The following is a 27,501-nucleotide window of genomic DNA, read 5'->3' as shown; positions in this document are numbered from 1 at the left end:
AGGAGATTCCTACCTGCAACCATCCCTTTCATTTGCTTTATTTACATCTACCTCATTTGTTTCTCAAAATAAACCTCCGAGGTAGATGGACTACCACTAGTGTTATTTTTACAGAGGAAGAAACCAAACTTCTGAAATTAAGTGACATGTTCAAGATCACACAGGTAGTGACTCTGAATCAATCCTGACTGCAAATTCTTCTCACTGAACAGTGCTGTCTCTCCTGTTCAAACCTCAGGTGCAGCAGCAACCACATCCGTCCATCTAAGACACAGCAGGGGCCTACTTACACATAAAACTTTGTTCAGGGCTTTAGATTTAGTAGTTTCTGGGGAATACTTGTGAACATCCCCATCAAAAACTAGTAAGAGTAAGGAGAGGTCTAACAAAATCTTCTCACAGACAGTTTACAAGGAGTGTTCAGGTGATCAAAGGCAGTATAGAGTGAACATCCCTATCTCTACAAATACTTCTTTTACTTGGCTCCTGGGACAGCACACTCTTATCTCACTGGCAACTTCTTCTCAATCCTTCTGGGGAACTCAGTCTCTCTTGCTAAGCTTTCACTATTGAAGAGTAGCAGATCTCAATTCTTGGACCTCTTCTCAAACTAAGTGATGTCTTACAATCCTATGGCTTTAAATATAGTCTACTGGTGATGCTTAAGATGTGAGTATCTTCAGTCTGAGCTTCTCTGAATTCCAGACTCATATATTCCACTGTCTACCTGATAGCTCCACTTGGATGTTTAACAGACATTTTAAACAACATGAAAAAAACTCACAACCTTGCAACTTTCACTATCTCCACCATTATCACTCTAGTCAAAACCATTAACATCTTAGTATGGATTACTCCAAATGTCTCTTAGCTCATCCCCCTGTTCCCATTCTTTTCCCCTCCAGTCTTCTCCACAAAACAGAACCACATTTTAAAAATGTAACACAATTATTTTGTTATTCCCCTGCTCAAAACCCCGCAATGAACTCCCAAAGCACCTGAAATAAATCAAACCACGCAATCTCTATCCAGTCTCATTTCCTCCTATTCTTCCTTCCTTTTGCTCACTCACTTTCAGCCAGTGGTATCTATATTCACCAAATTCACCCATCCCTGCTGTCTCAGGACCACTGCACAGTCCAACCACACACCTCCATGGCTTACTTCCTGACCTACCACAAGTCTCTGCCAAACGTCACCTCCTCAGAGAGCAGTATTCCTTAACCACTCCTAAAACGGGAAGCTCTCAAGGTACAGAATATTGTCTGAAGAGGTTGTCTTTGGTGTAAAAGAGGGGAAGCAGATTAAGAATATGCATTATATTTGCTTAAACTGAAAAAGAAATTCACCGGAATTATACACAAGAAATAATAAAAAGTTATCTACTGGATTAGAGTAAGTGGTAACTCAGCAGGCAAGTTGAGGGATATGAGGATTTTCACATTATTTGTTCTTAGAAGTTTGATTTTTTTGGAACCATCTGAATGTTCTATTTGAGTGGCTACTTAAAAATAAATGAAAAATAGCAGTCCTCCATCACAGTCTATCCCTTTACTCTGAATTTTCTTCATAACACCTATGCTTACTTGACTTGCCATTATACAATTATCTGTATCACCCCACAGACTGTAAGCTTTACCCAGTACTGGAGAATATAATGGTTTTCCCCTTAACTAAAAACAAACAAAAAACCATGCAAATGGCTTTCATTATCTTTGTGTTGTCTCTTTTCTTAAGCATATTTTATTTATGCTACATTTATTCTATTTATAAATCCGCACAGCTTTGTCCTTGGCTATATCCAGTACACGGCCAGGATGAAGACATAAGAGGGCTGGTATGTTAAATTTATAAATGTCTAAAAGGCAGGAAGGGAAGCTAATCCCTTGGATGACAGAATCATGATTCAATAAGATCTCGACAAGTTTTAGCTATGGCTACATTCAAGGAGATGATACTTGAAAGGGTTAAACAGTGCTTCAAAAAATCATCTACAGAATGGGAGAAATCTTAACATAGAAAAGACACTCGCTTATGATGACTGCATCAGTGGTTTCCAAACAGATTTTTCAAAAAACAAAATGAAAAACAATATAAGGTTGCCAACTTTTCATTGTTCATTTAAGAACCAAACCAATACAAAAAACCCAAGGCAAATATTAAAAGAAACTTACTACATATTATCATTTCATAAAGAAAGGTCATTTTAACATTAAAAAAGTAGAAATACAGAGTCTCAAATAATCTTTTGAATTGTATAAATATAACTTGAAAAGCCACATAACATTTCCTTCTCTTTTTTTGCTTAGAAGTAGCAAAGGTTATTAAACAGTTAACACAATTTTAGACTGTAAACACAAGCGTATAGCTTGAATTAAAGAAAGGGATAATTTCACTACACTGTTTTTAGACCATAACTGGAGAACTAAATATAAAAACGAGATCGGAACAAAAAGAACAGCATCAACAAAACTGAATGTAGTTGACAGAGATGAGAAAGGTAGAGGGAACAGCATCACATGAAGTTGTTAGGGTTGTAGTATTTAACAAGAAAAGAGAAGACCTGGTAGAGAAAAACCTTACTGTGGCCTCCACTTAAGACAAAACTACAACCAATGGGGAGAAGTTACACAGGAAAGCAGATACCGGCTCTAATTAAGACCTTCCTATTACTCTTTCCAAAAGCTAAATGAGACATCTTATGCCTCATTGTTCGTGGAAGTGTTGTTCTTGGAGAAGCTGACTCAATAAAAGTCTCAGACATATTTGTAGTAGGAGGTACACTGTACCAGATGACTCTAAAGTCTCCTCTAATTCTAAAAATTTGTGAATCAGAAAAGAGTAAATTTTGCTTTTTTAATTTACCAAAAAGTATGAGTGGAAATCTAGGCTTTTGTTAAAAAGACAAATGTTCAGTTATAGGCTCTACCACTTAGTAATGTGTGACACAGAGGCAAAATTATCACTAACTCTGGGCTTCAAATATTCTCAGATTTAAATGCGTAAAATTATACCTTATACACAAGACTCTTGCATTAATTACATACACATACACACACCTGCCGCCCGGCAGTTAGTAGGTCTCAATACATGGTAGGTTGTTGTCATTTATTCAACAAATATCATGTCCCAAAGGGTAACGTCTTCTACATTATTTCTTACTGATATACTCAAATAATGACTTATTCTCTGCTATGTTTCATATTCTGTTTCTCAAACCTAAGCAATGCACGCTTGAGATTCTTTCCACTGCCATGTTCTGTACAATCCCTATATGGATTGAAGTAATTTTTGTAAGGTTTTCTTTAGCTTCGCTTTTGTTTGTTTCCTTTCTACCTTTGTTTGACATAAAAGAGGACTTTATCATTGGTATACATTGACCATATCATTCATTTTAGCCAAAAAATTTTTTTACAAAATAGATATACTGTTGCGTAATCATTTCAGCTAGACTATATATCTACCTAGTTTAATCAACTCTACTACCAAATAGATGTCTTCTTATTCTTTTGTATTGCCCACAGCGACTAACTCATTGCTGAGCACTTCCCTCAAGAAATATTTGAGTCAATAAATTAAATCCCACTTCAACAAGGGTAGTTGATTACTAGAAGTCTTGGTTATTAACTGAAGTTTATGAAATAAAGATGGTCTGAGGTTTCTCTCCATAAGAAACTCATTATTCTTACTGAAACACATCAACACGTGATGTTCTCAATATTACCTACCCACCAAGGATTTTTCAGATGGCATCTAATTGCTCTTCTGTTATACTTACACTTCCATAATAATTTGCAACTGTACAGATATTTTAGCTGGCAATTTAGTACACTGCTGTCTGTTAAGTATTTATTAGGACACTCCTTGAAACCCCAATGTTCATGATAGAGAACAAAATCATTCATTTGAGAAAATCATTCATTAATTAAAATAGTAAAAATTATTTTACAGGAGAATTTTGTTGAATAAAAAACATGTAACAAGGTTAAACATACAGTGCTGAGTACCAGATGAGTGATATCTGATTGCTATCAGATGCAACAATAAAACTAGTTTTTTCTTCAGTGATAAAAGGAAACAGATAGTTGAAATAAAGAAAATAGATCACTAAGCATAGGATTTTTAAATACACTTTGATATCTGCATCAATGGGCATAACGTATAATTTTGTAGCATAAATTTCATTATTTTAATGCTAAGATAGAAAACACTGATGGCTATTTATTTCCATACAAAGTAATTGACAACAGCGAAATTTACCAGTAAAATACATTTAAAGTTTGACTTAATATAATTCCCCGTGCTGCATTTAACAATAGATTACTTTTAAGTAAGCTAAAATTTAAAAGGCATATTACTAAATTCTTTTTTAAAAGTCTGTTGAAATGCAATGTAAAATTTAAAAGTTTATAAAGCAAAAAAGCACTTTGTGTGAAAACCAGCTCAATGAAAACACACAAATTTAATTTTGATTAAAAAGTTCAACAAAGATTTTTTTCTCAAAAGGCAAGTTGCAAATAATATAATTCATTAATAGAAGAGAAAAATGAACTTCACAAGTTCTTGTTACCTGGCAATTTTATTTTTAACAGCTTACAGAGTTGATCACGCTATCAACTAATACTGAATGTTAGGAAATGCTATTAAAATGTGGTTACTAACAAGTAGTAGGGAAAAGCTTCCAAGAGTTTGTTTTTATGAAAACCCCCTGGTAGGGCATCTTTCCTTACATCATAAGTTAACTTATAAAACTAAAGCTCCACTTCAGCAGAATTACTATTTTTACATCACGAAGAAAAGGACAAGATTAATACAAACTAGGGTATCAATGAACTTGATTGTCAAAGACAACTCAAGGAGCTGTAGAGAAGCCTTCCACAAATTTTCACAGGGTAGGCAGACTAAGGGACAAAACTGAAAGAGCACTCTGCAGGCACAGATCTTGGTTTGGCTCTGCCCTTTCATTAGCAGTTAGGCTTGGACAGACAAATCAGCGAACTTCCCAAGTTTTAGGGTCCTCCTCTGTGTCAAGTGCACTTAGATTGAGCTTTAAAACATCAAAATTCTACCGTATCTACGAAGTTAGGAAGGATGAAAAACAGCCCTGGTTTTAGTTTTTCAAAAAATAACGGCAGAAAAATACAAAATTATTTGTCCCTTGCAATGTAGTATTTCCAGAGCTAAATTACTAAATTTCTGAAGCATGTCCAGCTAAGGTTGTATCATTGAAGATTTACATAGAGTACTCACAATGTAAGTCTCTCCTCTCCCATTATTCCTCCACCTGCTCCTCCCCATCCTGCTTCATTCTTTCTTCCCCTGGTTTTAACGCCAGCAAACGGTTGTAAGCATTGAAAGCTTAAGATCAAATCATTTTAAAAGATGCATTTTCAATCACCTATCATCTGCCTCACTACATTTTTCCCAAACGAGTGAATTTTCATTAAGGGAATAAAAGTATTTATAAACAAAATCAGGAACAGAAAGGTAGCAGGCCTATTTTTTGTCTTGACTGCTCAAGAAACAAAACGGAAAGATGAAGCCTCATCTATTCCCTTAGGAACGTGAATGCGTTACCCACCCATCGAAAAAACAATTCTGCTGGTTCATTTCCCTGCTACACAACAGCCTCGTCGTCAGGCCCTTTCTAAGTCCACTCTTCCTCGCCATCTGGTAATTTTATATTTATCACCTTGGCAATGCTTGGACAGGCACCGTCCCTGTCTTCCAGGGGCTTATATTCTTCAAATAAATAAAACTCTGCTAAACACCATTCTCCCCCCCCCCCAAAAAAAAACCCAGAGTTTTTATAACTTAGGATACAAATCCCACGTCTTCCTGCCCTGTGTTATGCATAAAATGACGGGAAGCATACCCAAACCCCACATTTGAATCTTAGGACAATGAAGCCGACAGGAAGCCACTCTCTCCTCCCCCGGGTTTACTACAGAGCCAGAGCCAGCGCGGGTGCAGTCGCCTGGCAGGGTGCGTGACTCCACGTCTTCCACGCCCTCCAGCCGCGTCCGGAGGGCTCCTCGCCTGACCTCCCCCAAACCGCCCCACATCGCCAGACCAACCTCACAGAAAGGGCCGGCACTGTTAGCTGCTCGGATCGGGGGGGAAAAAATCCCTGCCCCGGCGGCAGCACAGCCATTCCCTCCGATGCTCCGCCCGCACCCCTAGCAAACTGCTACGGCGCAGGGGGGAGGGCTGCACAAAGCCGAGAGAGGGCTGAAAACGATTCAAGACGTCCTCGGGAAGAGGCGGCGGCCGCGGGCCCGGAGGGACGGCGGGTGGGGCTGGGGGCAGGGTGGGGGAGGGGAGGGGCAGGGAGGGGGTGGCGGCGCCGTGCGGAGCCGCGGGGAAGCAACCCCGGCCGCCGCGGGCCGCGCCCCGAGCCCCCGCTGCAAACCCCGGAGGATGTGGGGAAGCGGCGGCGGCGGCATCGGCAGCGCCTCAGCCGAGCCGCTGAGCGCATCACTTACCCCTCACCGCTGAGAGAGGGACCGGACGGGGGAGGCGGGGCGCGTCGCGTCCCGTGAGTCTCTCGCACGCCGTCCTCCCCCCACCCCGTCGTCGTCGTCGCCGCTGTCGTCGTCGTCGCTGCCGCTGCGGTCGAGTTCCCGGCCCTGAGCTCCGCTGGGCAATAACGTTATTCCACACACGCCCCACACATAGCGGTAACGGCAGAGAGCGGCCGCCCAGTGCGCAGGCGCCTGGGGAAAGGGCGAGGAGCCCGGCCCTATCCCCTCCTCCGGCCGTCCCAACGATCTCTTACTGCGCAGGCGCCAACCGCAGACAATGAAAAGGGGCTGTGTGGAGGGTCTCACCCAAAGGCTTCTCCAGCTGCCTACTGCGCAGGCGTGCTCCAAAAAACCAGCTTGAACAATGAAGAGGACCCTGGTGTAAGGCCGGGACCGCAACTAAAAAGGACTACAGTTCCCAGAGGGCAGTGCGCCAACTCCAAGTGGAGGTCGGGTTGCGGGGCATGCTAGGAATTGTAGTGTCAGCCGCTTTCACAATCTAGACTGTTTCGAAGATATAAAGCTTCTTTTTCTTGAGAATGTATTTGGCCATTTTGGCAGATGTCGCGGCTGAAGGGTGTAGAACTTGTTATTTGTGTCCTTGAGAAATTTCAAGGACCAACTGCAAGCCAGCAAATTTAGAAGAGTCAAGACCTTCAGTGAGCTCTTTCTGTCGATTGGGTGGTCCAAACAGCAGGATGGGATAAAGGCAGGACTGAGCCAGGCTGGGCTACAAAAAAAGGGCGGAGCCTCCAGGCAGTCTCTTGGCAACCGGATCTGGCTGCCAAACCGCCAAACCAGGAGGCGCAATGACCTCTGGGAATTGTAGTTCAGTTGGAAGGGCCTTTTAGGAGTCTCGTGACTGCAGGCCCGCAGTCTGCGGACTACAACTCCCGAAATCAACCATGAGGGCGAATGGGTGGGAAGGGCCCCCAGCGAGCTCCGACCGGGATTCCATGCTCCCCAGTGACAGCAGCGGCAGGAAGCTGGCGGGTGCTACTCCGGCGCTAAGGCCTCTGGTTCCCCGAAGGGCGACATCGGACATTTCCCTACGTAACTCCCATCTCTGGGCCCCGAGTCTGTGCATGGCGAAGTCCCCGGAGAACTCTACCCTGGAGGAGATTCTAGGGCAGTATCAACGGAGTCTCCGGGGTGAGTTGCGCCGAACCTCTGCGCCCTAGCCCCTTGGTACCAGGCCCTACTGGGCGGGAGCTGACCCAGGTGCATTTCCTGACACCTTGGATTGGCCCCAGCCAATATGCAGAGGAAGATGGATGTTGCTGTGATCCTTGAGGGAAGATGAAGTCGTTTGTGTTTGTTTTTACAGTTAAGCAGTGTTGTTTCCCTTGATTCCCATAGTTACCTGGACCAACTCCCTGAGCTTGACTTAGCATCTTTCTCACCCAAGTCCAGCAGAACCTCTTGGGTGGCTCTATTCCAAACTTGCCCAGTTCCCATGCTTTGCTCTTTAATCCAGTAAATTCCTTATTCACATTTTTTACACATTCCAACTGTAGTGCAATGGGTTGAATGTGATTTTTCGGACCAAGAAAAAGGAAATACTAATTATTTTAATCAGAACAGTTCCAATTTAGTGGTCTAAACTATTTACATACATCAAGTCATTTAAAACTTAACAACTTGATGAATACCCCTCTTTTACACATGGGGAAATCTAGGTGCAAAGAGATTAAGTTCGTCCAAAGTCCACATAACTGGTTAGTGGCTAAGCCAGATATTAAATTCAGTCAGGACTGAATCCCTTAAAAGCCTGCTTTTTTTTTCTTTATTAATCATTGCACAATTACTATTACTGAAACCTTGCTTAGTTAATTCAGGTTTTCTTAGTATGGTACCCTGTGAGTGAGTCTTTATAGAAATGATGTTCTTACTTGTAGATAGCTCTATCATCATGGACATCATATATGCCATCTGGAAACCTCAGTTCTGTTATTTTAAAGTAGAAGTTATGGTATTGTCTACAGGGTTATGGTGAGGAGCAAATGAAATAATTCACGTAAAGCAGTGATTTTCAGCCTTTTTCTTTTTTGCTGTTACACAGATACGACATATACATGTAAAAGTTTCATTGAAGAATATTCTACTAAATGTAATACATTCCACTTATTCTTTTGCATTTTCTTAACACTCTAGGCCATGACCAATAGTTTTAAAAAGTTAAAGTGTTTAGAACAATGAGTCATTTAACAATTCAATGCCTGCTATGTGTAAGGCATACTAGCGATGGGGATACAATAAAGAAGTAGACAGAGTCCCTGTCCCCATGGAGCCTCTGGATTAGTGGGAGGAAAAAACAATAAATAAAATAATGACAGATTACTATGACAGAGAATAAGGGTAAAAATCACTGCTTGGCACATAAGCACTCATTAAATGTCAGCTGCTGTTTATAATTGGGACTTGCAGCAAAGTGAAGATTTTTCGAGGAGACTAGAAAGTTTACCTTCTAGTAACTCTAGATTTTGTAAGGGTTATTATGTATTGTTTCCATCTGTCAACGTGTTACAAACTGTCAATATTCTTCATGCTCAAACTGCATGAGTAAAATAATTGGTCTTGATGAATGTTTTCATCAGCCTACTGGTATTTCAAAAGCTGTTTGATACAGAAATAACCACTTTTAACTTCTCATTTGAAAGCAAGAAAAGTACTGTGCACAATGATAATGAGTGATTTTTTGAGGTTGGTGAAAACAGTTTGTTTTCTGTTATAAGTTTCTGCTAATGCTGCTCTTCCTCTTGCCTTATTTTCAACCTTTATGTAAGCATCGGGGGCTTAATTTTAGGCATTTTAATGCAATAAAGTTAATTTCAAACTAATACTGCTTTCAGTAATTATATAGAGTGGGGAGTTTTCATTCAAAGATGATACATTTAGAGAGAAATTATAAATGTAGTGTGATAGTAAAGAACATTTATAATCAGAAGCAAACATAAAGAAGAGAAAAAAGTTCAACTTTTTTTTTTTAAGTGATGGTTTTAACAACAAATCAGGAAATGGATCCTGAAATTTTTCCTGGGTTTTCATGACTTATTTTATTATTTATTTACTAGCATTTTAACTTTTTTGTTTATTTGGTTTATATAACAGCTTATGGGGGCACCTGGGTGTCTCAGACAGTTAAGTATCCGACTCTCGATTTTGGCTCAAGTCATCATCTCACAGCCCTGTGTTGGGCTCTCTGCTGACAGCACAGTGCCTACTTGGGATTCTCTCTCTCTGTCTCTTTCTGCCCCCACCCCCAAAATAAATAAACTTTAAAAAAATTATAGCACATGGAAGGAAACAACCAATCCTGAGTTAAAACACATGTAGAAGTTCTTTGCTTCACACATATAAAAATTTGTGCTTCTGAATAAACAAAGTATAGTGGCATTATTTTACACGTGGAACTTCATTATTTTCAGTGTTTGTGCTTAATAACTTGAGAATTCTGTTACTATACAATCAGATAAAAGGTAATTTTAAGTACTTCTGTCTTATTTTGTTTTGGTTTTCTTGCTTTGTTTGTCTTTGTTTATCTGCTATTATGTCCCCAAAATGTTTTGCCTTGTTTGTGCTTAAAGAAAGGCTCATAAGCATTCTTGGTCCTTCCTCACATGTTATTTCTCTTGTTCCTAAATAACTGTACACGTAATCGTTATTAATATCCATTCAATTATATTCAGCCAGGAAGTAGCCATATAAAAACGCAAAATGCTTTCACAATTTTCTATGATAATCCCTCATTTTCATAGCTTTTCCTCAGTTCTTTGCTTTAAATGTAATTATAGGGACTATTATAGTATATTAAGAATTTGAAGTTCTCATTTGAAAGGCAGAGTCAACCTGCTTTCTTTCTTGTGAATCTTGAGTGGGATTCTTGCCTGTCCTTGACCTGTGATCTTAGAGCAGCCATGGAAGGAGGGAACCTGTTTGCAGACTCCACACTCCCCTCATCCTTTTCCTTAGGCTTCCCCGATGTGACCCCTCTTTATCCTCTCTAAAGGGATCTCTGGCTTTGGCTTGTCTGTCTGTGCCCCCACTGCAAGAAGTTAGAGAGATTTAGTGACTGTCCTTCAAAGCAAGCATTCTGACAGAAAAACTAGAAGGTCTCATTGCCCCTCAGATCTGTAATATGATTGCTTCACAGTAGGTGATCTGAAAGTCTCCAGAGTGGGGAAAAGGGGACATATCCCATGTGCCCTGAGAATCACAGAGCTTAATGTAGAAGTGAAAGTGACTTGGGAGGTCACCTGGCAGTATGGCTAGGCGTTCATCCCCTTTGTGGTTAATATAGGCAGCTAGCATTCAAGACCTACAGAAGGACTGAGGATTGTCTTGGGAACTGCGGAGAGTAGCATATAGCTCTTCTCTCATTGAAATCTGATTGAAATCTCTCATTGTACAAGGCCACAAGGATATAAAATAACTAGTACGTAGCCAAGAAAGGGTCAGAAAAACCAATTTAACAGGGAATCCAGGCTGTTTTCAGTCCTGTACCCTGAATGTAGTGCTATGGTAGTAGAAAGAAGGAGAGAACTTGTTAGAAGAGCAGTGTCCCAGCCTTAATGACACAATGATGTCTAGTCCATTGCTGCAGTGTTAGCTGTGGGTACAGTTGTGTCAACAGCACTGCGTTCATGACTCACCTATTCACGTAGGTCCTGACCACCTTTGGTTAGGTGAGCATAAAGAAATATGGAACAAACTTGAACTGTGACAAGAATACAACATTTTCCATATTTTAGCCATTAACCAGCATTTTAGATACTGGCTCCTCATTTTCTTTCAACATGTTGGCATTCTGGGCTCTAGATTGAATTTGCGTAAGAGTCTAGTGGAGTCAGAGGAGAATGTGGAATCAGGAGCCGGGTCACTGAAATCTTACTATGGTTTTGCCAATAACTATCGGTGTCACCTGAGGCAGTCAGTAAACTGTTCTTGGATTCTTGTTTCCTCGTCAGTAAAGTGAAACATTTGAACGAGGTGGCAGGTGACAAAATGTGTGATGGCCTCTGTGGAAGACACTAGGGAATGGTGAGGCTTATGGCCAAATTGGGCAGCTTATGCTTTTTTCTAAAAACATTGGAATTTCTTTCCTTTTCTTCTCCCTTCCACACTGTGCTGGCCAAGCAGAACACATCTGAGAGCCGGTTCCTCCTCCAGGCACTTCTCTCAGACCCCTGGGTTTCTAACATCCCTTCCATCAACACTGATTGGCCCCATGCGCATGATAAAAGGTTATGTGTCTCTCTTATAAAAATGAGAGCTAGAGTGGAACTCGGCCCATAGAACATGAGAAGTTGGGGCGCCTGGGTGGCGCAGTCGGTTAAGCGTCCGACTTCAGCCAGGTCACGATCTCGCGGTCCGTGAGTTCGAGCCCCGCGTCGGGCTCTGGGCTGATGGCTCAGAGCCTGGAGCCTGCTTCCCATTCTGTGTCTCCCTCTCTCTCTGCCCCTCCCCCGTTCATGCTCTGTCTCTCTCTGTCTCAAAAATAAATAAAACGTTAAAAAAAAAAATTAATAAAAAAAAAAAAAAGAACATGAGAAGTTGAATATGGGAAGAAAATACATAATTTGAGGGGGAAGGTGATTCTTTTCTCTGTAAATTGATCTAGTTTGAGAAAACGGAAGATAATGTTGATATTCTATGTTTTACTTATATGTATGATTGGCACATCTCCACAGATTCTATAATTTTTTTTTTTTTCCTTCCAGGGAAGGGCTCACATCTGTAGAAGGCCTGTGTTAATCTTAACTTGCCAATACTTTGGTCACTGAATTAGCCAGCTGTGATATCATCTGGACCTTGCACAAACTTAACATGTGTGGAACTTAAGTCAAGTTCTTCCTTTTCTCAGCTTTACTCATGAAACTTATATTTCTTCTTTTTGTTTTTGCTTTTCTTAACTGTTTTCTGAATATTTTTATATTCTTTGCCATGTATGCTGTATATACGCTGTCTCGCTCCCTCTCTCTCTCTCTCTCTCCACAGCTAGTGTTTGATTATTTGTTTGCTTTACTATCAGCCTCATTGAGACCAATGTAATAAAGGCCCCAGAAACATTCATTACGAATGGAAAAATTATTTTGGTATTTCACTGCAGACTGAAACAGCTCTCTTTTGTCAAAATTAGAGGCATGGAATGGTTTGGCTATTATTAAGTAAGGATTGGTAATGCAAATGAAATTTATAAACATTTGAGTTTCTTTTTGGGGCTGATAAAATTTAAATTAAATGTATTCATTTTTTTGTTTTATGTGCTCTAATGGCTTTTCTTAATACTTTTAACTTTTATGACCATTTCTTCTACCAGAATAACAAAAGCCAGTATCTCATCCATACACTACTGATGAGATAAAATAGGCAAAAGATGGGACTTAGCAGCCAAAAAAGAAAAGCCAGCAAAAACCTGTTTTACAAGTAAAGAGTCATCCCTGGAATTATCTAGAACCAAAACAATGCTGATCGTTATGAAATTGTACGGGCATTTTCACATGCTCTTGGTCAGAAAAAGAGATTAAGTTACTCTCAAACTATTGAGAAACTGAGAATAATTATATTTTCTCTTGGGATGTTTACAAACTTATGCTCTGATCACTTCCCCAGTGTGTGCTGAGGTTTTCTACCTTTTCATTTAGTGATAGTCCTGTCAAGGTCAAAAGGTAGAGAAAGTAGCTTGAAATGTACTTGTGTACTTCCCAAAGCAACCTTGATGGGGAAGAGGGTCTTCTTCAAAGCCCACTAGAATATTTACAGGAATGATCACCCAAGGTGGCTCTGAAAAATGGCTCTGAGGTGTAACTATTGCTTCATGTGTTAAGTCTTGAAACAATATGAAGCTAAAATACGAATTTCAAGTTCTCAGTTGTAGTAGGTATAATGCTTTCTCCTGACACCTGGATCAGAGGTGCCCCATCGTGGCTGTGATAGGTTGTGGGTCGTGCACTGTCCACCTCCACTACCGTGGCTGAATTGTTCACTGTCCTGCCCATTTTTCATTAACAGGTGACTGTAGTTACCATGTCGTAATGTGGGAAGTCTCTCCTCGGAACTGAACAGTGGCTATCCTGTTTTATTGCTCTAAACCACTGGTTCTCAACCAGGGGTGATTTTTTTCCACCCAGGGGACATTTGGTAATGGATGGAGACATTTTTGGTTGTCACACCTGGTGGTGGTTGGGGGTTAATTTCGGCTGGCAGCTGGTGGGTAGAGGCCAGGGAGACTGCTAAGTATGCACAACACAGGCCCTTACAACAGAGAGTTATCAGGTGCAGACGTCAGAAGTGCCGGGTTGAGATACTGTGACCTAGAAGTAGCAAGGCCTTGCTCTTAGCCTTTGTTCCTCGAGAATCATTCTTTTTTTTTTTTTTTTAATTTTTAACGTTTGTTTTTGAGAGCGAGAGATGGAGTGAGAGTAGGGAAGGGATAGAGAGAGAGGGAGACACAGAATCCGAAGCAGGCTCCAGGATCTGAGCTGTCAGCACAGAGCCCGATGCGGAGCTCGAACTCACAGACCGTGAGGTCATGACCTGAGCTGAAGTCGGCCGCTTAACCAACTGAGCCACCCAGGCGCCCCAAGAGTCATTCTTGAGAGTAATTACCGTCAAGGATACAGGTTGTATCGGTTGTGCAATCTGCCAGTCTGGCTAGGATGACTTCCTTATCAGTGGAAAGTGATGGGTGCGTAAATCCTCCCAGGTGGTGCCCCAAATCATACCTGGCATATCCCCCATTATGTAGATAGCCAGTCTCCTTGATTTGCCAACATCCACACATCCTTCATGATCTTCCAGACACTGCTTTCTTAAGATGCTGACATTCTTACTCAGATTATCTTTCACTCCCGGTGCCAACCGCTTCACATTTTTCAGCTATTAGAGTCTTTTATGACAGTATTTTCTTTCTGATCTTGTAGTTTCTGGGTACTTCTTTTAATCCCTTTCACTATCATAATTGCCATTTCCAGATCTGGCTCTGCCTGACTTTGGATTATGCTGTTCTTATCTTGGTTGCCCTACCTGTCAGTCCCCAGGTGAACAGTGACCACAATCTTCTGAACCAGCTGAGGTCCAGTCAAGGGTGGACAGACAGATGTATCTCTTATCTTGATGTGGTTTCGTTTTTCTGCTTGTCTGCCCTGGTCTGAGCTTGTTTAGAGGAGTGCAGTGCATCTCAAGTCCCAGGGAGCTCTGGTCTGTTGCATGGTTTCTGAGAGACAGCTGGGCACTACCCAGGGTGCGGTCCCCCCTCCCTGTCACTGGAGTACTTCTTGTTCACATCTCCCTGTGCAGATGGATAAGGCAGACATTAATAATTCATGGTGGGTCTACAAGTGATGATCCTTCCTAGCCTGGGACTCCTTTGTCTTGGTGAAGACACCTTGGTGAAGAGAGAGCTGATGGTGAGCTGGGAGGGAACTGGATTACTAGAATGATGAAGACAGACTGAAATTGGCCAACAGTCAGCAGCTCATTCACTTTCGGGTCTCTTTGTACAGATTGATGTTTGGACAGTGCACCCCCAGAAATACTATTTACTTACCTTTATGTTCACATGACTCTGTAGGACTCAGAGGTCCTGTTTGTGTTTGTCTTCATAATTAAGTTTATTTTCAACGCATGGCTGGTGCGTTGAAATCAGGATGCAGCGTGAAATACTCTTCCTGTCCTCTCTGGAGAGAAGAGGAAAGGAGTATTCTTTCTGTCTCTCGGTTATAGATAGATAAAGTTGTGCCCAATAGTAATGGGACAGGAAGTGATAACTGGCGCCTCCTGTCTAATGTGGTGGGTAGCAGATAACTGCATGTGGGGAGTAGTGTTCCTTGTAAAGATTCTGGGGCCTTCAGTTACAGTGGTTCCAGCCGAAAAGCAATAGGGTTTCATTTGTTTTAAGTCATCTAAGCATTATTCTTCCTCAGGACTGACTCGGTTTGTCTGTTACACTGTATAATTATCATTGCTGTGTATATATTGAAGAGCATTTCACATGTTTTGAAATGTAGTATTGAAATGACTTAAAACTGTCACCTCCTTAGTTTCAGTTTTAGGATGCAGTTCTTGCTAATTCCTTCTCTTCCTCTCTGATCCTAATAATTGAAGTCAGTAATTGCAAAACAAACAAACAAACACAAAAAAAAACCACACACAAAAAACACAAAAAAACCCCAAACTGTGTTTTGGATATCACTTTTCTTCAGGATAGTTATTGGTTTCAGTATCTCACTATTTCACTAATAACTATTTTCATAGCATAATTTTAACATGTAGTCTTTGAATATTATAAATTCTAAAAGATTAAAGAAGAAAATTGGGAAAGGGATTGAAAGAGCTCATGAAACTCTGCTGCCCTTGTAATCTGATTACAAGAACTCTACGTATAGAGTTTCAACTGCAAAATTGTTCCAGATTTCCTTTCTTTTTCCTAATGTAGCTTATTAGTTTTTAGTCATATTATGTATAAATAAATAATTATTCTTTATCATAGAAGTGAAATCATTTCTTAGCTCCACAGAGCACACTTTTCTTTGAGGGGTCAGGCAGGGGCAGAGAGAAAGGGAGAAAGAATCTTAAGCAGGCTCCACACTCAGCACAGAGCCTGGCGTGAGGCTCAATCCCATGACCCTGGGATCATTACCTGAGCCGCAATCAGGAGTTGAATGCTTAACTGACTGAGCCACCCACATGCCCCTGACAGAGCACACTTTTAGTGTTAGTCAGACTCTGTTTCCTTTCTAATGGATGCAGTAAAGATAAGTACTTTATTCATAGATTCCATGTGTAAATCTAAAGCTCTGTGAACTAAATTTCTTATCAAGTAACACTTTGGTTTTCCGTTTCCATTAACAAGTCTCTTTAGGAAATCCGAAGTTATGGGAAAACTATTGCTACTTCTTATTTTGCTGAAACTAGTAATGTGTCTTATCTAGGCTTTTCTTAAACTCATGATGAGTAAGAGGAAGCCAGGCTCAGTTAGTATTTAGCACCGATGGCCTGTCACAGAAAGGTCTGTGCAGAAATAGGATTGCTGTGTGGAGAGAAACGTAGAGATAAATGCAGTGAGTCTCTTGTGTAGTTAATAATAAAATTTCATTGTTGAACCCTGACCTGAAAGACCTGTTTTCTTTAGTTTAATCAAGAACTAAAATGAGTTCCTCTAAAAGAAGAACCTATGTTAGCTATTTTGTAACACAGAGTGTATTTTTTTTCCTCTTTTTCTGTTCTAAACTTTGAAATCAATGAGCTTGGAGAAAATAAAATCTGTTTTTCAAGGTCCTGCAGAATATGTTTGTAAATATATTTTCATCCATGGCTGGTAATGAAAAGATAGTTGTTTTGTTGCTCTCTTAGAGTTCACATATAGGTGGCAAAGATTAGGAGCTTTTCTGCTGAGGCCACAAGAAGAAACAGATCTAAGTTGTCAAAGAAGAGCCTAGATCAGAAGAGTAAGAATGTCATTGACCATCATTGTTATGAGTTGCTCCTTCTTAGGGAACGTACCATCTCCTCTAAGGATCTGGTTTTTTTTTTTTTTTTCAATGTACTTAAGTTTTTTAAGTTTATTTATTTATTTTTGAGAGTATGCACCAGAGACCATGAGTAGGGGAGGGGCAGAGAGAGGGAGAGAGAGAATCCCAAGCACACTCCGTTCTCACAAACTGGGAGAACCTGAGCCGGAATCAAGAGTCGGATGCTTAACTGACTGAGCCACCAAAGTGCTCCTCTCCTCCAAAGACCTTGAGGATTGTTTAGATGCAATCTATCTGAAATAGATAATAGATGTAGGTGAATTTGCATGGGAATCCATCTTTTTCTAACATAAATTTTCATATTAGATATATGTAGATGTTTGGTAAATCAATGAGTGAATTAAAAAATAATTTTCAAATACAAATGTCAGAATATGAAAATGGTGACAGAAATCGGGGTCCCAGCTCTAACGTACAAGGAACACTTTTTGTTACAGTTAAAGGTTTCTAGATTGGAACCAGTGAATTGAATCATAAGAGATTAGCAGAAACAACAAGTTTAAATGGAGAAAGCACATGGACCTTAATTAGTGAAATTGCCAATCGATTGCCTGGTTCTCCAGTTGTTCTACTGTAAAAATATCCATAAAGTAGGATAGGATTATTATTAATGCCATCACTAGTGTCATTAATATAGGTCTTTGAAAAAAATGTTTTTAATGTTTATTTTTGAGACAGAGCGCGTGTGTGAGCAAGCGGGGGAGGGGCAGAAAGAGAGGGAGACCCAGAATCCAAAGCAGGCTCCAGGCTCTGTGCTGACAGCACAGAACCTGATGTGGGGCTCAAACCCACAAACTGTGAGATCATGACCTGAGCTGAACTTGGACGCCTAACCAACTGAGCCACCCAGGCACCCCAGTATAGATCTGTTTTCAATGTAAGTCTTGGATCCTTTGCTGAAAATGCTTTCGGGTAGGTATTTCACTGCCTAATTACTTTAGTTACCTGTTGCTGAGTAGCAAACCACTGTAAGGCCTGATGGCCGGCAGCAACAACTGGAGGCATTTGGGTATCTCTCGGATCTGTGAGTTGACTGGACTCAGCTGGGCATTTCTTCTGGTCTCTTTTGTGCCATTGCAGTTACATGGCCTCTGGGGCTGGAGTCATCTAGAGACCCTGCTGGGGTCAGCGGGGTCAGGCTCCTCTCCTTCCCTGTATAGTCTCAGAGCCTCTCCTTTCCACATGGCCTCTCCACAATCTCTCCATCAGGCAGACTTCCTACTTAGTGGCTTACGGATTCCAAGTGGGAGGAAACAGAAGCTACCAGACATTTCAGAAATGAAGCCTGGTCTGGCCTTGTGTAACTTCTGAATTCCATTGGCAAGTGCAGGTCACTGACTTACTCTGTTACAGCCTGGAGGGGGCAAGGGCATGAGGCTAGATTTGTGGGAGGCTATTTGTAGAGACGAACTACTACAGTAATATGCCTTCAGATACTTTGTTTCAGACTGTAATGTTAAGTATGTGCTAATGAGCTGAAGTTCCAATTCTAGGGGTGTTGAGGTTCACTAAGCGAGACTTTCCGCAAGTATGTGGTCAGCAAGCAGGGCAGAAGAAGGACTGTACTGCAGAGGCTGGTACTATGAGCACATCACCTATTTCAGTCTTGACCAAAACGCGGCCGGGTAGTCAACTGTCTCCTGTTTGGGGAGGGACATCTGGCTCACAGGGCAACTGGGCTTCCCTGGGCAGGAACTTGGTGTGGAGTCCCTCTTGCCGGTTCTGCCCACCCACCCCAGTGTCTCCAGGAGGGGAGGGGGGAGCACTTTCTGGGGTGGGGTTAGTGCTTTGAGGGTGGGGAAGAGCTATCTCCCATTATCCTCTTTGGCGATAGAGCTATACTTAGTGAATATCCACCACCGAGATGTCAGGGACCTTAGAGATCATCAGGTCTAACCTCCGACCCATGAACTTCATCTCTGTCTTCCTCTAGCACTGTCTTCAGCAGGCTAGAAACAAAACTCTGCTTTTTTTCCATGAAGTACGACAAACTATTGCTTCTTTAGAAACCGTCTTTTTGGGTAAGTGTGCATGGTGGCATGCAGACTTCCCAGGCCCTGATTCTCGCCTGGCTGTTGTTGCAGAACGTGCAAATAGAAGCATTCACCAGCTGAAATGTGCCCTGAGAGAAGGTGATGTCACCGTTGGAGAAGATGCTGCGGGTCCCAGGGTGGAAAATGAGGAAAATGAGGAAAATGAGGACGCTGGGACTGCCTGGCATGAACTGCGACACAGCCATGCCGGTGAGTGTGGATGGATAACAGCCCTGGTCCGAATGACACACAGAGAATATTCTACATCCCGTACAGTAAGAACTCCAGTCCACCCTCTGCTCTACTGCTAGGCTTTTCTTCCTCAGACACAAACCAACTACTATAATCCTCTTGCTGACTATTTTGTTAATGTTTATTTATTTTTGAGGCAGAGTGCCAGTGGGGAAGGGCAGAGAGAGAGGGAGACACAGAATCCGAAGCAGGCTCCAGGCTCTGAGCTGTCAGCACTGAGCCTGATGCAGGGCTCAAACCCACAAACTGTGAGATCATGACCTGAGCCGAAGTCAGACACTTAACTGACTGAGCCATGCAGGCGCTCCTTAATATTTTTCCTTTGACTTCGTGATGCCTGTAGGCTGAAGTCCCAATTCCTTTGTGTGTCTTAGCAATATTTTCTTAAGAGGCTCCAAGATACCTCTTCAGCCTCATTTTCTGTCCTCCTCCCAGCCACCCATCTTGCAAGGCATGTTCTAGTGCATACCAACCTACTGGCCCTGCTTCTATGCTCTTGCATATGCCACGCCCTCCAAGTGGGATTTTTCGGACCCTTTTCTGCTTGGTAATCTTCTGTTCATCCTTCACAGTGTTAGCTCCTCCATAAAAACAGGCATGATTGGGGCGCCGGGGTGGCTCAGTCAGTTGAGTGTCCGGCTTCGGTTCAGGTCATGATCTCGTGGTTTGTGGGTTCGAGCCCCAGGTCGGGCTCTGTGTTGACAGCTCAGAGCCTGGAGCCTGCTTCAGATTCTGTGTCCCCCTCTCTCTCCGCCCCACCCCTGCTTGTGCTCTGTCTCTCTCTGTCTTTCAAAAATGGATAAACATAAAAACAAATTAGAAAAAAAAAAACAGGCATGATTAGGCGCTTCCTCTTCTTACAGCACTACGTGTAGCTGCTGCTCTACATGTGAACTTACTATATCGTCTTATATCTGTCAGTGGATCTCTCTTGCTCGGTGGATTCTTATCTCTTAAGTGGTAGAGATTTTCTCATGTTTGCCTTCGGATCCCCAGTCCATGGCACAGTTCTTGATGCCTATAACATGTTTAAACAATATTTGTTACGTGGATGGAAGCATGGATGGGTGATGATAAGCCCCTGCAGTAAGGCTGATGAAACCATTGTGTTTGCTCTCCAGTTAATCAGCTCAAAGCTTTGTTGCGCCAACAAGCAACTAAGGAAAGCGAGGTGTCTCCATCAAGAAGGCGAAAAGTGTGCCCTCTGGTAAGTATCAACGTCTGCAACCTGACAGGAGCATTGTCTCTGTGTTTTAACTCCACAGTGTCGTTTCAGTAGTACATTTTGTCGATAGATTCTGAGCAAGACATTCTAATAATGTAAAGCATTGAAAGGAATTATCTTTCCTCTGATTATTTTGGCTGAAGAAGAGGCAGAGGGAATCCTGAGTTTTAAATCTATTGTGTGCTTGAAACATGTAAGTGAGGAAACAGTTTGGAAAATTTACTTTGCAACTGTTAGCAAATATAAAAAAGGGACAATATATGGAAAAGAATTGCCTTTTCCATAGGCTTCCATTGCCTTTTCAACAGGCTCCTATTGATATCCTATCATTTTTAGAATTTACTTAATTGTATATCTAGCTGTCCTTTGTAATATTTGTCTATTTTGAATGTCAAAGCCAAAGTATGCAATCTTATTCTGCATTTTTAATTCATGCATTAAAATACATGGTTATAAAACTGCACAAAATGAGAAGCTATATTCTATTTTTGTTTGAAGTTGTTTTTTATTGCTATTGCTTTAGCAGAGTGAATTATTCCTGATTGAGGCAGTATGATACACTAAAGCCTGGGATAGATGTGAGGGAGGGAGAGGATTTGGCCAGATTTAAATGGCCAAAATAACAGTCTAGCCTTTAGGTGTATCTAAGGCCTACTGTGTACTTTCTAGAAGGATATTGTGTCTCCCAGGGTTTCTGTAACAATAAGATAAGAGTATATATATTTAAAATTCTTTATGAACCTGTGAAGTGTGACACAAATAGAACATGTCATAGTAGCAATAACTACCTTGCATTTTCAGTGTGTGTGACAGTTAGATACCAAGGCTATTTGCTAGAAACCATGGAGACACGTCACTTTCTCTACTCACAGCCGAAATGTCATAACCGTACCCCTATATTAACACTTCATTCCAGCCTGACACATACCTTCCTGCTTAATTCCCACTCTGGAGAAATGTACTACATATGCCTATTCAATATTTACGGCTCTCAATTATAATTTTAATACAACATTTCACTATTAAGTAAATGTATTACTGTTACCACCTAGCTTCGAGGATGCTCTTAAGTAGACAGGGTGGACTACTTTCAAGTCTAGTAGATGAAGTTGCTGTATCTGTTGAATGCTCAGACACGCTGATTAGCATTTTAAAGCTACAAAGCAGCAGCAGGATTGAACCTGGAGAGTGGGAGGAGCCTCATCAAGAGTATCATCAGAGCAGTATGTGCAGCATGTACATTACAGATGCACAGGTCTGTGTACGTGGAGCCACGTGGAAGGATGCAGCTCACGTTCGGAATGTATACAGCCCACGTGGAAGGATTACAAGCCACAGTAATAATAAGCAGCTTTTGAAGGTTTAGATCCACTTTTATTTGTGAAGTTTATTTATCTTATTTGGAGAGAGGCAGAGAGAGTGCAAGCGGGGGTAGGGACAGAGAAAGAGGGAGAATCCCAAGTAGGCTCTGCATGGTCAGCGCAGAGCCCAGTGAGGGGCTCAAACCTACGAAACGGTGAGATCATGATCTGGGCCGGAATCAAGAGTTGGACGTTTAACCGACTGAGCCCCCCAGGTGCCCCTAGATGCACTTTCATAACCCGTATGCCATACTGGAAATAAGGGGCTGTATGGACAGTGAAATCGAGACACGGTTGAGAAGGATTTTATGGCTTTTTGAAATGTGGATATCCAGACTATAATAAATCCTTCAAAATATATACAGGTGATTTTATTTTCTACAGAGTATTAGCTTGTGGTTTTTTTTTTTTTTGTTGGTTTGTTTTGTTTTGTTTTTACACAGACTGTCCTTTATGTGCCCAGAGTGATATTTAATTCTTATTTGCCATATTTTGGACCCATTTCTATTAATATACCTTTATTATAATGAATTGCTTTCTATTCACAACAGATCATCCATTTAATTAAAGTTATTTTGATTTTTAAATTTCTTAAATGTTCCAAGAAGCAAAACTCTACTTAATTATTCTGCCGTGAGAGCTGGTACTTTGTTGTCGTCAGGAATTTCTGCCAGACTGAGAAATAGTGACTGGGTGTCTCAGGCTTTCTCTGGGTTCATCTATCTGGTTGACACTCATTTTCCCTTCCTGACTTCTTCTTTTCTTTACAAAATGTCGTGGAATGATAAATGATTCTAGAAACCATTCTACAATCATTTTAGGAGAAAGTAGGATATAGATGCTATTAAAGTCAATTCAGGAATGCTGCAGGAGTACGCAGGAAGTCTCTTCTCTGCACTCCCGGTGCAAGGGAACTCTTGAGTTTTCTCCAGTGTCTGCTTTAGCACTCTGGTCTTGGAGGCTCTGTGCCCCAGACCAGCAGGGTCTCCAATTGCCTTGAGTCAAAACTCAGAAACCACGTTTGGCTAATGTACTCCTTTGTAGAATTTTACCTCATTGACCCACCTGGCGGCAAATGCTTGTCTGAAGAATCCCTTCTTCCGGCAACTGTTCAGTTTTAGGCAGCAGTGCTCTTGCATGGCAGTTTCTTGAAGGGAATTGTCCTTTTATCTCAGCATTACTGAGCGGGACGTCCCATTTCCAGATGGCTCTAATGGGCAGTTTTTCCCAAGCCAATTAGACTAGTCCAGCATTCTTCCACTTGCCACTCTTTTTGTAAACACTTCCACTTTTCATCTTTAACACATGATATTGGTATCCTTGAATCTTATCTATGTGAAATTTATAGGATAGAGAAATGAACACTATTGGCCACATTGTGATCTCCTCGATGTTTATATGACATCAGTACTAAATTGAGTATGGAGGCAGTATTACCTGAGTCTCTGCTAAATCCAAACCTGCTTAGTTTTTGTTTGTTTCTTGCCTTAGCTGGCGTCAGAAGATGAGGAAGCCAACGTGCCTACCATCCACAATCTTGTTCCGATCATCAATGACCAGTCTCAGTACATTCATCATTTAGAGGCAGAAGTCAAGTTCTGCAAGGTAAGTTTCTCATTAAACATTTAAATGTAACTACATTAAAGTTTATATTAATGATACCTTATGTGAAAATTTGCTATTATTCGTCTTTATGTGTATTGCGATACATTTGGCAATTATCACCCTTCTTCCATGATTGAGGAGGCTGATGTGTTACAGGGGCTTCCCAAGCCGGGGAATGATACTCCTGACCATGCCATTTATGATTGCTTAATTTCCCAGCCCATAACTATGTCTGATATTTTGACAATATGCTCTCACGTATCAGAGGTTTTGCTTTCCACCCCATGTTCTTTAGCCCAGCTGATGGCACATGCTTTGGGACAGTACAACCGGTCGGTCATCTTCCCATCTTGTCAGCCTACTGAGCACTGGTGCAGAAGCAGGAACTATAAACTGCAGACCAAGTCTATTGCATTGTCAGGGTGAAGGTTCTTCCCTTAGCTTTGGATAAGGATGGTCGTGGTCTTACTGATAGCAATGATTGAGAAACCAAATGTGTCCACTACGGCTTAAAACACCAGATGGTTCTATTGCTCAACTGTATGCAGTTTAGTAGTGTCACTAATGCCATTGGAGCTTTCCTGTCTTTCCAAACTAGGTTAGCATTTTAGTTTTTCTTTTTTTTTTTATTCATTACCAATGCATCTAGTATAATATATATTATTTTTAAATGTTTATTTATTTACTTTGAGAGAGAGAGAGAGTGCACCAGCATTGGGGACAGGCAGACAGAGAGGAGAGAGAGAGAAAGAGAAAGAGAGAGAGAGAGAGAGAGAGAGAGAGAGAGAGAATCCCAAGCAGGCTCCATGCTGTCAGTGCAGAGCCTGGTGCAGGGCTCAGTCTCACCAACCGTGAGATCATGACCTGAGCCAAAATCAAGAGCCAGATGCTTAACCAACTGAGCCATCCAGGAGCCCCTCGTGTATTATTTTTTTTACATTCTGGTTACTCCTCCAAGGTGCAAGTTGATATGTGCCTTCAGAAACCTTTAAACATTTCATTGTCTTGACTTTACAAAGACGTCCCTGATTTTAGCAGATACAGTCATCATTGCACAGTGTTCTTGGATTACCAGAAAGGCTGAAATAATGTCCTAGGACTCATTCCAGTAATAAGCTCCTGATAATCACTCAGATGCTGTGGGTAAAACTTAAAAAATATTGTAGCGGAGATAAAACTTCATCTGTACCCTCTTAGAGTTTACAGCTGGGACTTAGACTTAAATTAACATAAGGCAGATTAACAGGATGAATGAAAGTATACACATTTGTTTTTATTGTTATTGAAGTATAACTGACATACAATATTATATTATATATTATATATATATATTATTATATATATATATATAATATATTGATTGTGCTCAACACAATAAGTGTAGTGACCATCTGTCACAATAAAACATTACTATAATATTATTGACTGTATTCTTTGAGCTATACTTTTCATATCTGTGGCTTACTTATTTTATAACTGAAAGTTTACACCTCTTAATTCCCATTATCTACTTCATTCATCCCCCTACCCACCTCTCCTCTGACAACCACCTCTCTGTATTTAAGAGGCTGTTGGTTTGTTTCTTAATTTTGTTTTTTAGATTCCGTGTATAAGTGAAATCATATGGTATTTGTATTCCTCTGTCTGATTTATTTCACTTAGCATGATACTCTCTAGGTCCATCCATGTTGTCACAAATACAAGATCTCATTCTTTTTTATGGCTAAGTAATATTTTATGGCTAAGTAATATATATATACACGTATATATATGTGTGTGTGTATGTACACATGCATATGTATGTATACACACACACACACACGCACATACAGCCTGCACATCTTCTTTATCCATTCATATATCAATGCACACGCTTGGTTGCTTCCATATCTTGGCTATTGTAAATAGTAAATACTGCTACAGTAAACAGAGATGTGCATATATCTTTTTGGATTTGTGTCAGTTTTGGGGGCAAATACCCAGCAGTGGAATTACTGGATCATATGGTATTTCTAATATTAATGTTTTGGGGAATCTCCATGCTGTCTTCCACAGTGACTACACCAATTTACATTCCCACCAACAGTGCATGAAGGTTCCCACTTCTCCACATCCTCATCAACACTTGTTGATTCTTGTCTCTTTGATACTAGCCATTCTGACTGGTGTGAGGTGATATCTCATTGTGGTTTTGATTTTTTTCCCCCCGGATGATCAGTGATGTTGAGCATCATTTCATGTGTCTATTGGCCATCTGTATGTCTTTGGAGAAATGTCTATTCAGGCCCTCTGCCTATTTTTAAATCAGGTTATTTATTTTGATGTTGAGTAGTGTAAGTTCTTTATAAATTTTGGATATTAACCACTTACCAGATATATCATTTGCACATCTCTTCTCCCATTCTCTAGGTTTCCTTTTTGTTTTGTTGGTAATTTCCTTTGCTGTGCAAAAGCTTTTTATTTTGGTGTAGTCCCAATAGTTTATTTTTGCTTTTGTTTCCCTTGCCTGAGGAGACATATCCATAAATGTGTTGCTAATAAAAGAGATTACTGCCTATGTTTTAGTTTTTAGAAATTTTATGGTTTAAGGTTTCACATTCAGGTATTTAATCCATTTTGAGTTTATTTTTGTGTATGGTATAGGAATGTGGTCCATTTTCATTTTTTTTATGTAGCTGTCCAGTTTTCCTAACACCATTTATTGACAAGACGTCATTTCCCTGTTGTATATTCTTGCCTCTTTTGTCATAGATTACGTGACCGTATAGGTGTGTTTATTTCTGGGCTCTCTATTCTGTTCCATTGTTCTATGTGTCTGTTTTTGTGCCAGTGCCATACTATTTTGACTACTGTAGCTTTGTAGAACTTCTTGAAATCTGGGATTGTGATACCTCCAGCTTTGTTCTTCTTTCTCAAGATTACTTTGGCAATGCGGGGTCTTTTGTGGTTCTGTACAAATGTTAGGATTATTTATTCTAGTTCTGTGGAAAATGATATTAGTATTTTGATAGAGATTGCTTTGAATATGTAGGTTGCCTTAGGTAGCATGGACATTTTAACGATATTTATTCTTCAAATCCATGAGCATGGTATAGCTTTTCTATTTGTATCTTTTTCAGTTTCTTTTATCAGTGTCTTATAGTTTTCAGAGTATAGATCTTTCATCTCCTTGGTTTAACTTATTTCTAGGTATTTTATTCCTTTTGGTGCAATTGTAAATGGGATTGTTTCAATAGAAGTTTTATGTAACATGGGAGACCTCATAAGGAAGTGATGTCTGAAAGAAATGGCAAAACCTAAATGCTTTTATACGTTGAACAAAGAGAGGCAGTGTGGAAACATAACTAAAATATATGGGGAGGTTAAAGGAAGATGAGTTATTTTTATGAGGTCTGTTTGCACAGATGCCTCTCAGCCTCCACTCCCTGTCTCTAGTGATAAGAATGTTTCTTTCCTCCTGATACGGGGAGGCCATCTTTCACATGGGAGTTTTATCTCCTGCTTTCAGGAAAAAAAGGGGAAGTCAGAGCACTCTTTTTGTATTTGCTGTTTTTCAAGTGTCTTTAGCTCAAAATAATTCTTATTCCAAAGTGGCATATTTTGGGGTGGCAGATTTTGCCACCCTTCAATATAAATTGTAATAAATTTACCATCTGGTCAAGAAGAGAGTACTAATGTCTATGAGCACCATAGCAACACTATAGAGAGTATAATGTAGTCTGTATTCTGTAATATAAACTGTAATTATAATAAGAGTAGGAAGGTACTAAAAGCTGGAGTTTTGGGAGATATTTTTCTGGGAGAGAGCAATCTTAAAAGAGTAAGATCATTTAGATCAGCAGAAGTGGGGTGAAAGAGTTCCATAGAGAGAACAGCAACACTGAAAGGATATACTCAGGATCAATAGGGTTTATTTATGGGGGCCATGAGGCATCTATTCTAAATTTCTGCAGTAGAGGATTCTGTTAG

General features: G+C 40.7%; 2 protein-coding genes across 16 annotated transcripts in view; one reads left to right on the top strand and one right to left on the bottom strand.

Annotated features, from left to right (window-relative positions):
* Positions 1-6,706, bottom strand: part of CEP170 (centrosomal protein 170) — a 125,955-nt gene extending 119,249 nt beyond the window's left edge. For 4 of the 10 annotated variants that reach the window (XM_047840460.1, XM_047840464.1, XM_047840466.1 and 1 more), the window contains exon 1: positions 6,486-6,704. The gene's annotated coding sequence lies outside the window, so the exon portion shown is untranslated. Of the gene's footprint in view, positions 1-6,077; positions 6,233-6,485 lie in introns of those variants that run through there. The other 6 variants (XM_047840462.1, XM_047840467.1, XM_047840468.1 and 3 more) reach the window with 4 other exon arrangements.
* Positions 6,707-7,283: 577 nt separating this feature from the next.
* SDCCAG8 (SHH signaling and ciliogenesis regulator SDCCAG8) overlaps positions 7,284-27,501 on the top strand; it is a 249,215-nt gene continuing 228,997 nt past the window's right edge. For all 6 annotated transcript variants that reach the window (XM_047840475.1, XM_047840473.1, XM_047840472.1 and 3 more), the window contains exons 1-4: positions 7,284-7,676; positions 19,141-19,299; positions 20,463-20,548; positions 23,419-23,532. In XM_047840475.1, the coding sequence (XP_047696431.1) occupies positions 7,430-7,676; positions 19,141-19,299; positions 20,463-20,548; positions 23,419-23,532 (606 nt within the window). In that variant the 5' untranslated portion in view covers positions 7,284-7,429. The remainder of the gene's footprint in view (positions 7,677-19,140; positions 19,300-20,462; positions 20,549-23,418; positions 23,533-27,501) is intronic.

The sequence above is a fragment of the Prionailurus viverrinus genome, chromosome F1, assembly GCF_022837055.1.
Source record: "Prionailurus viverrinus isolate Anna chromosome F1, UM_Priviv_1.0, whole genome shotgun sequence".
NCBI lineage: Eukaryota > Metazoa > Chordata > Mammalia > Carnivora > Felidae > Prionailurus > Prionailurus viverrinus.
This window is presented reverse-complemented; position numbering and strand designations above follow the sequence as displayed.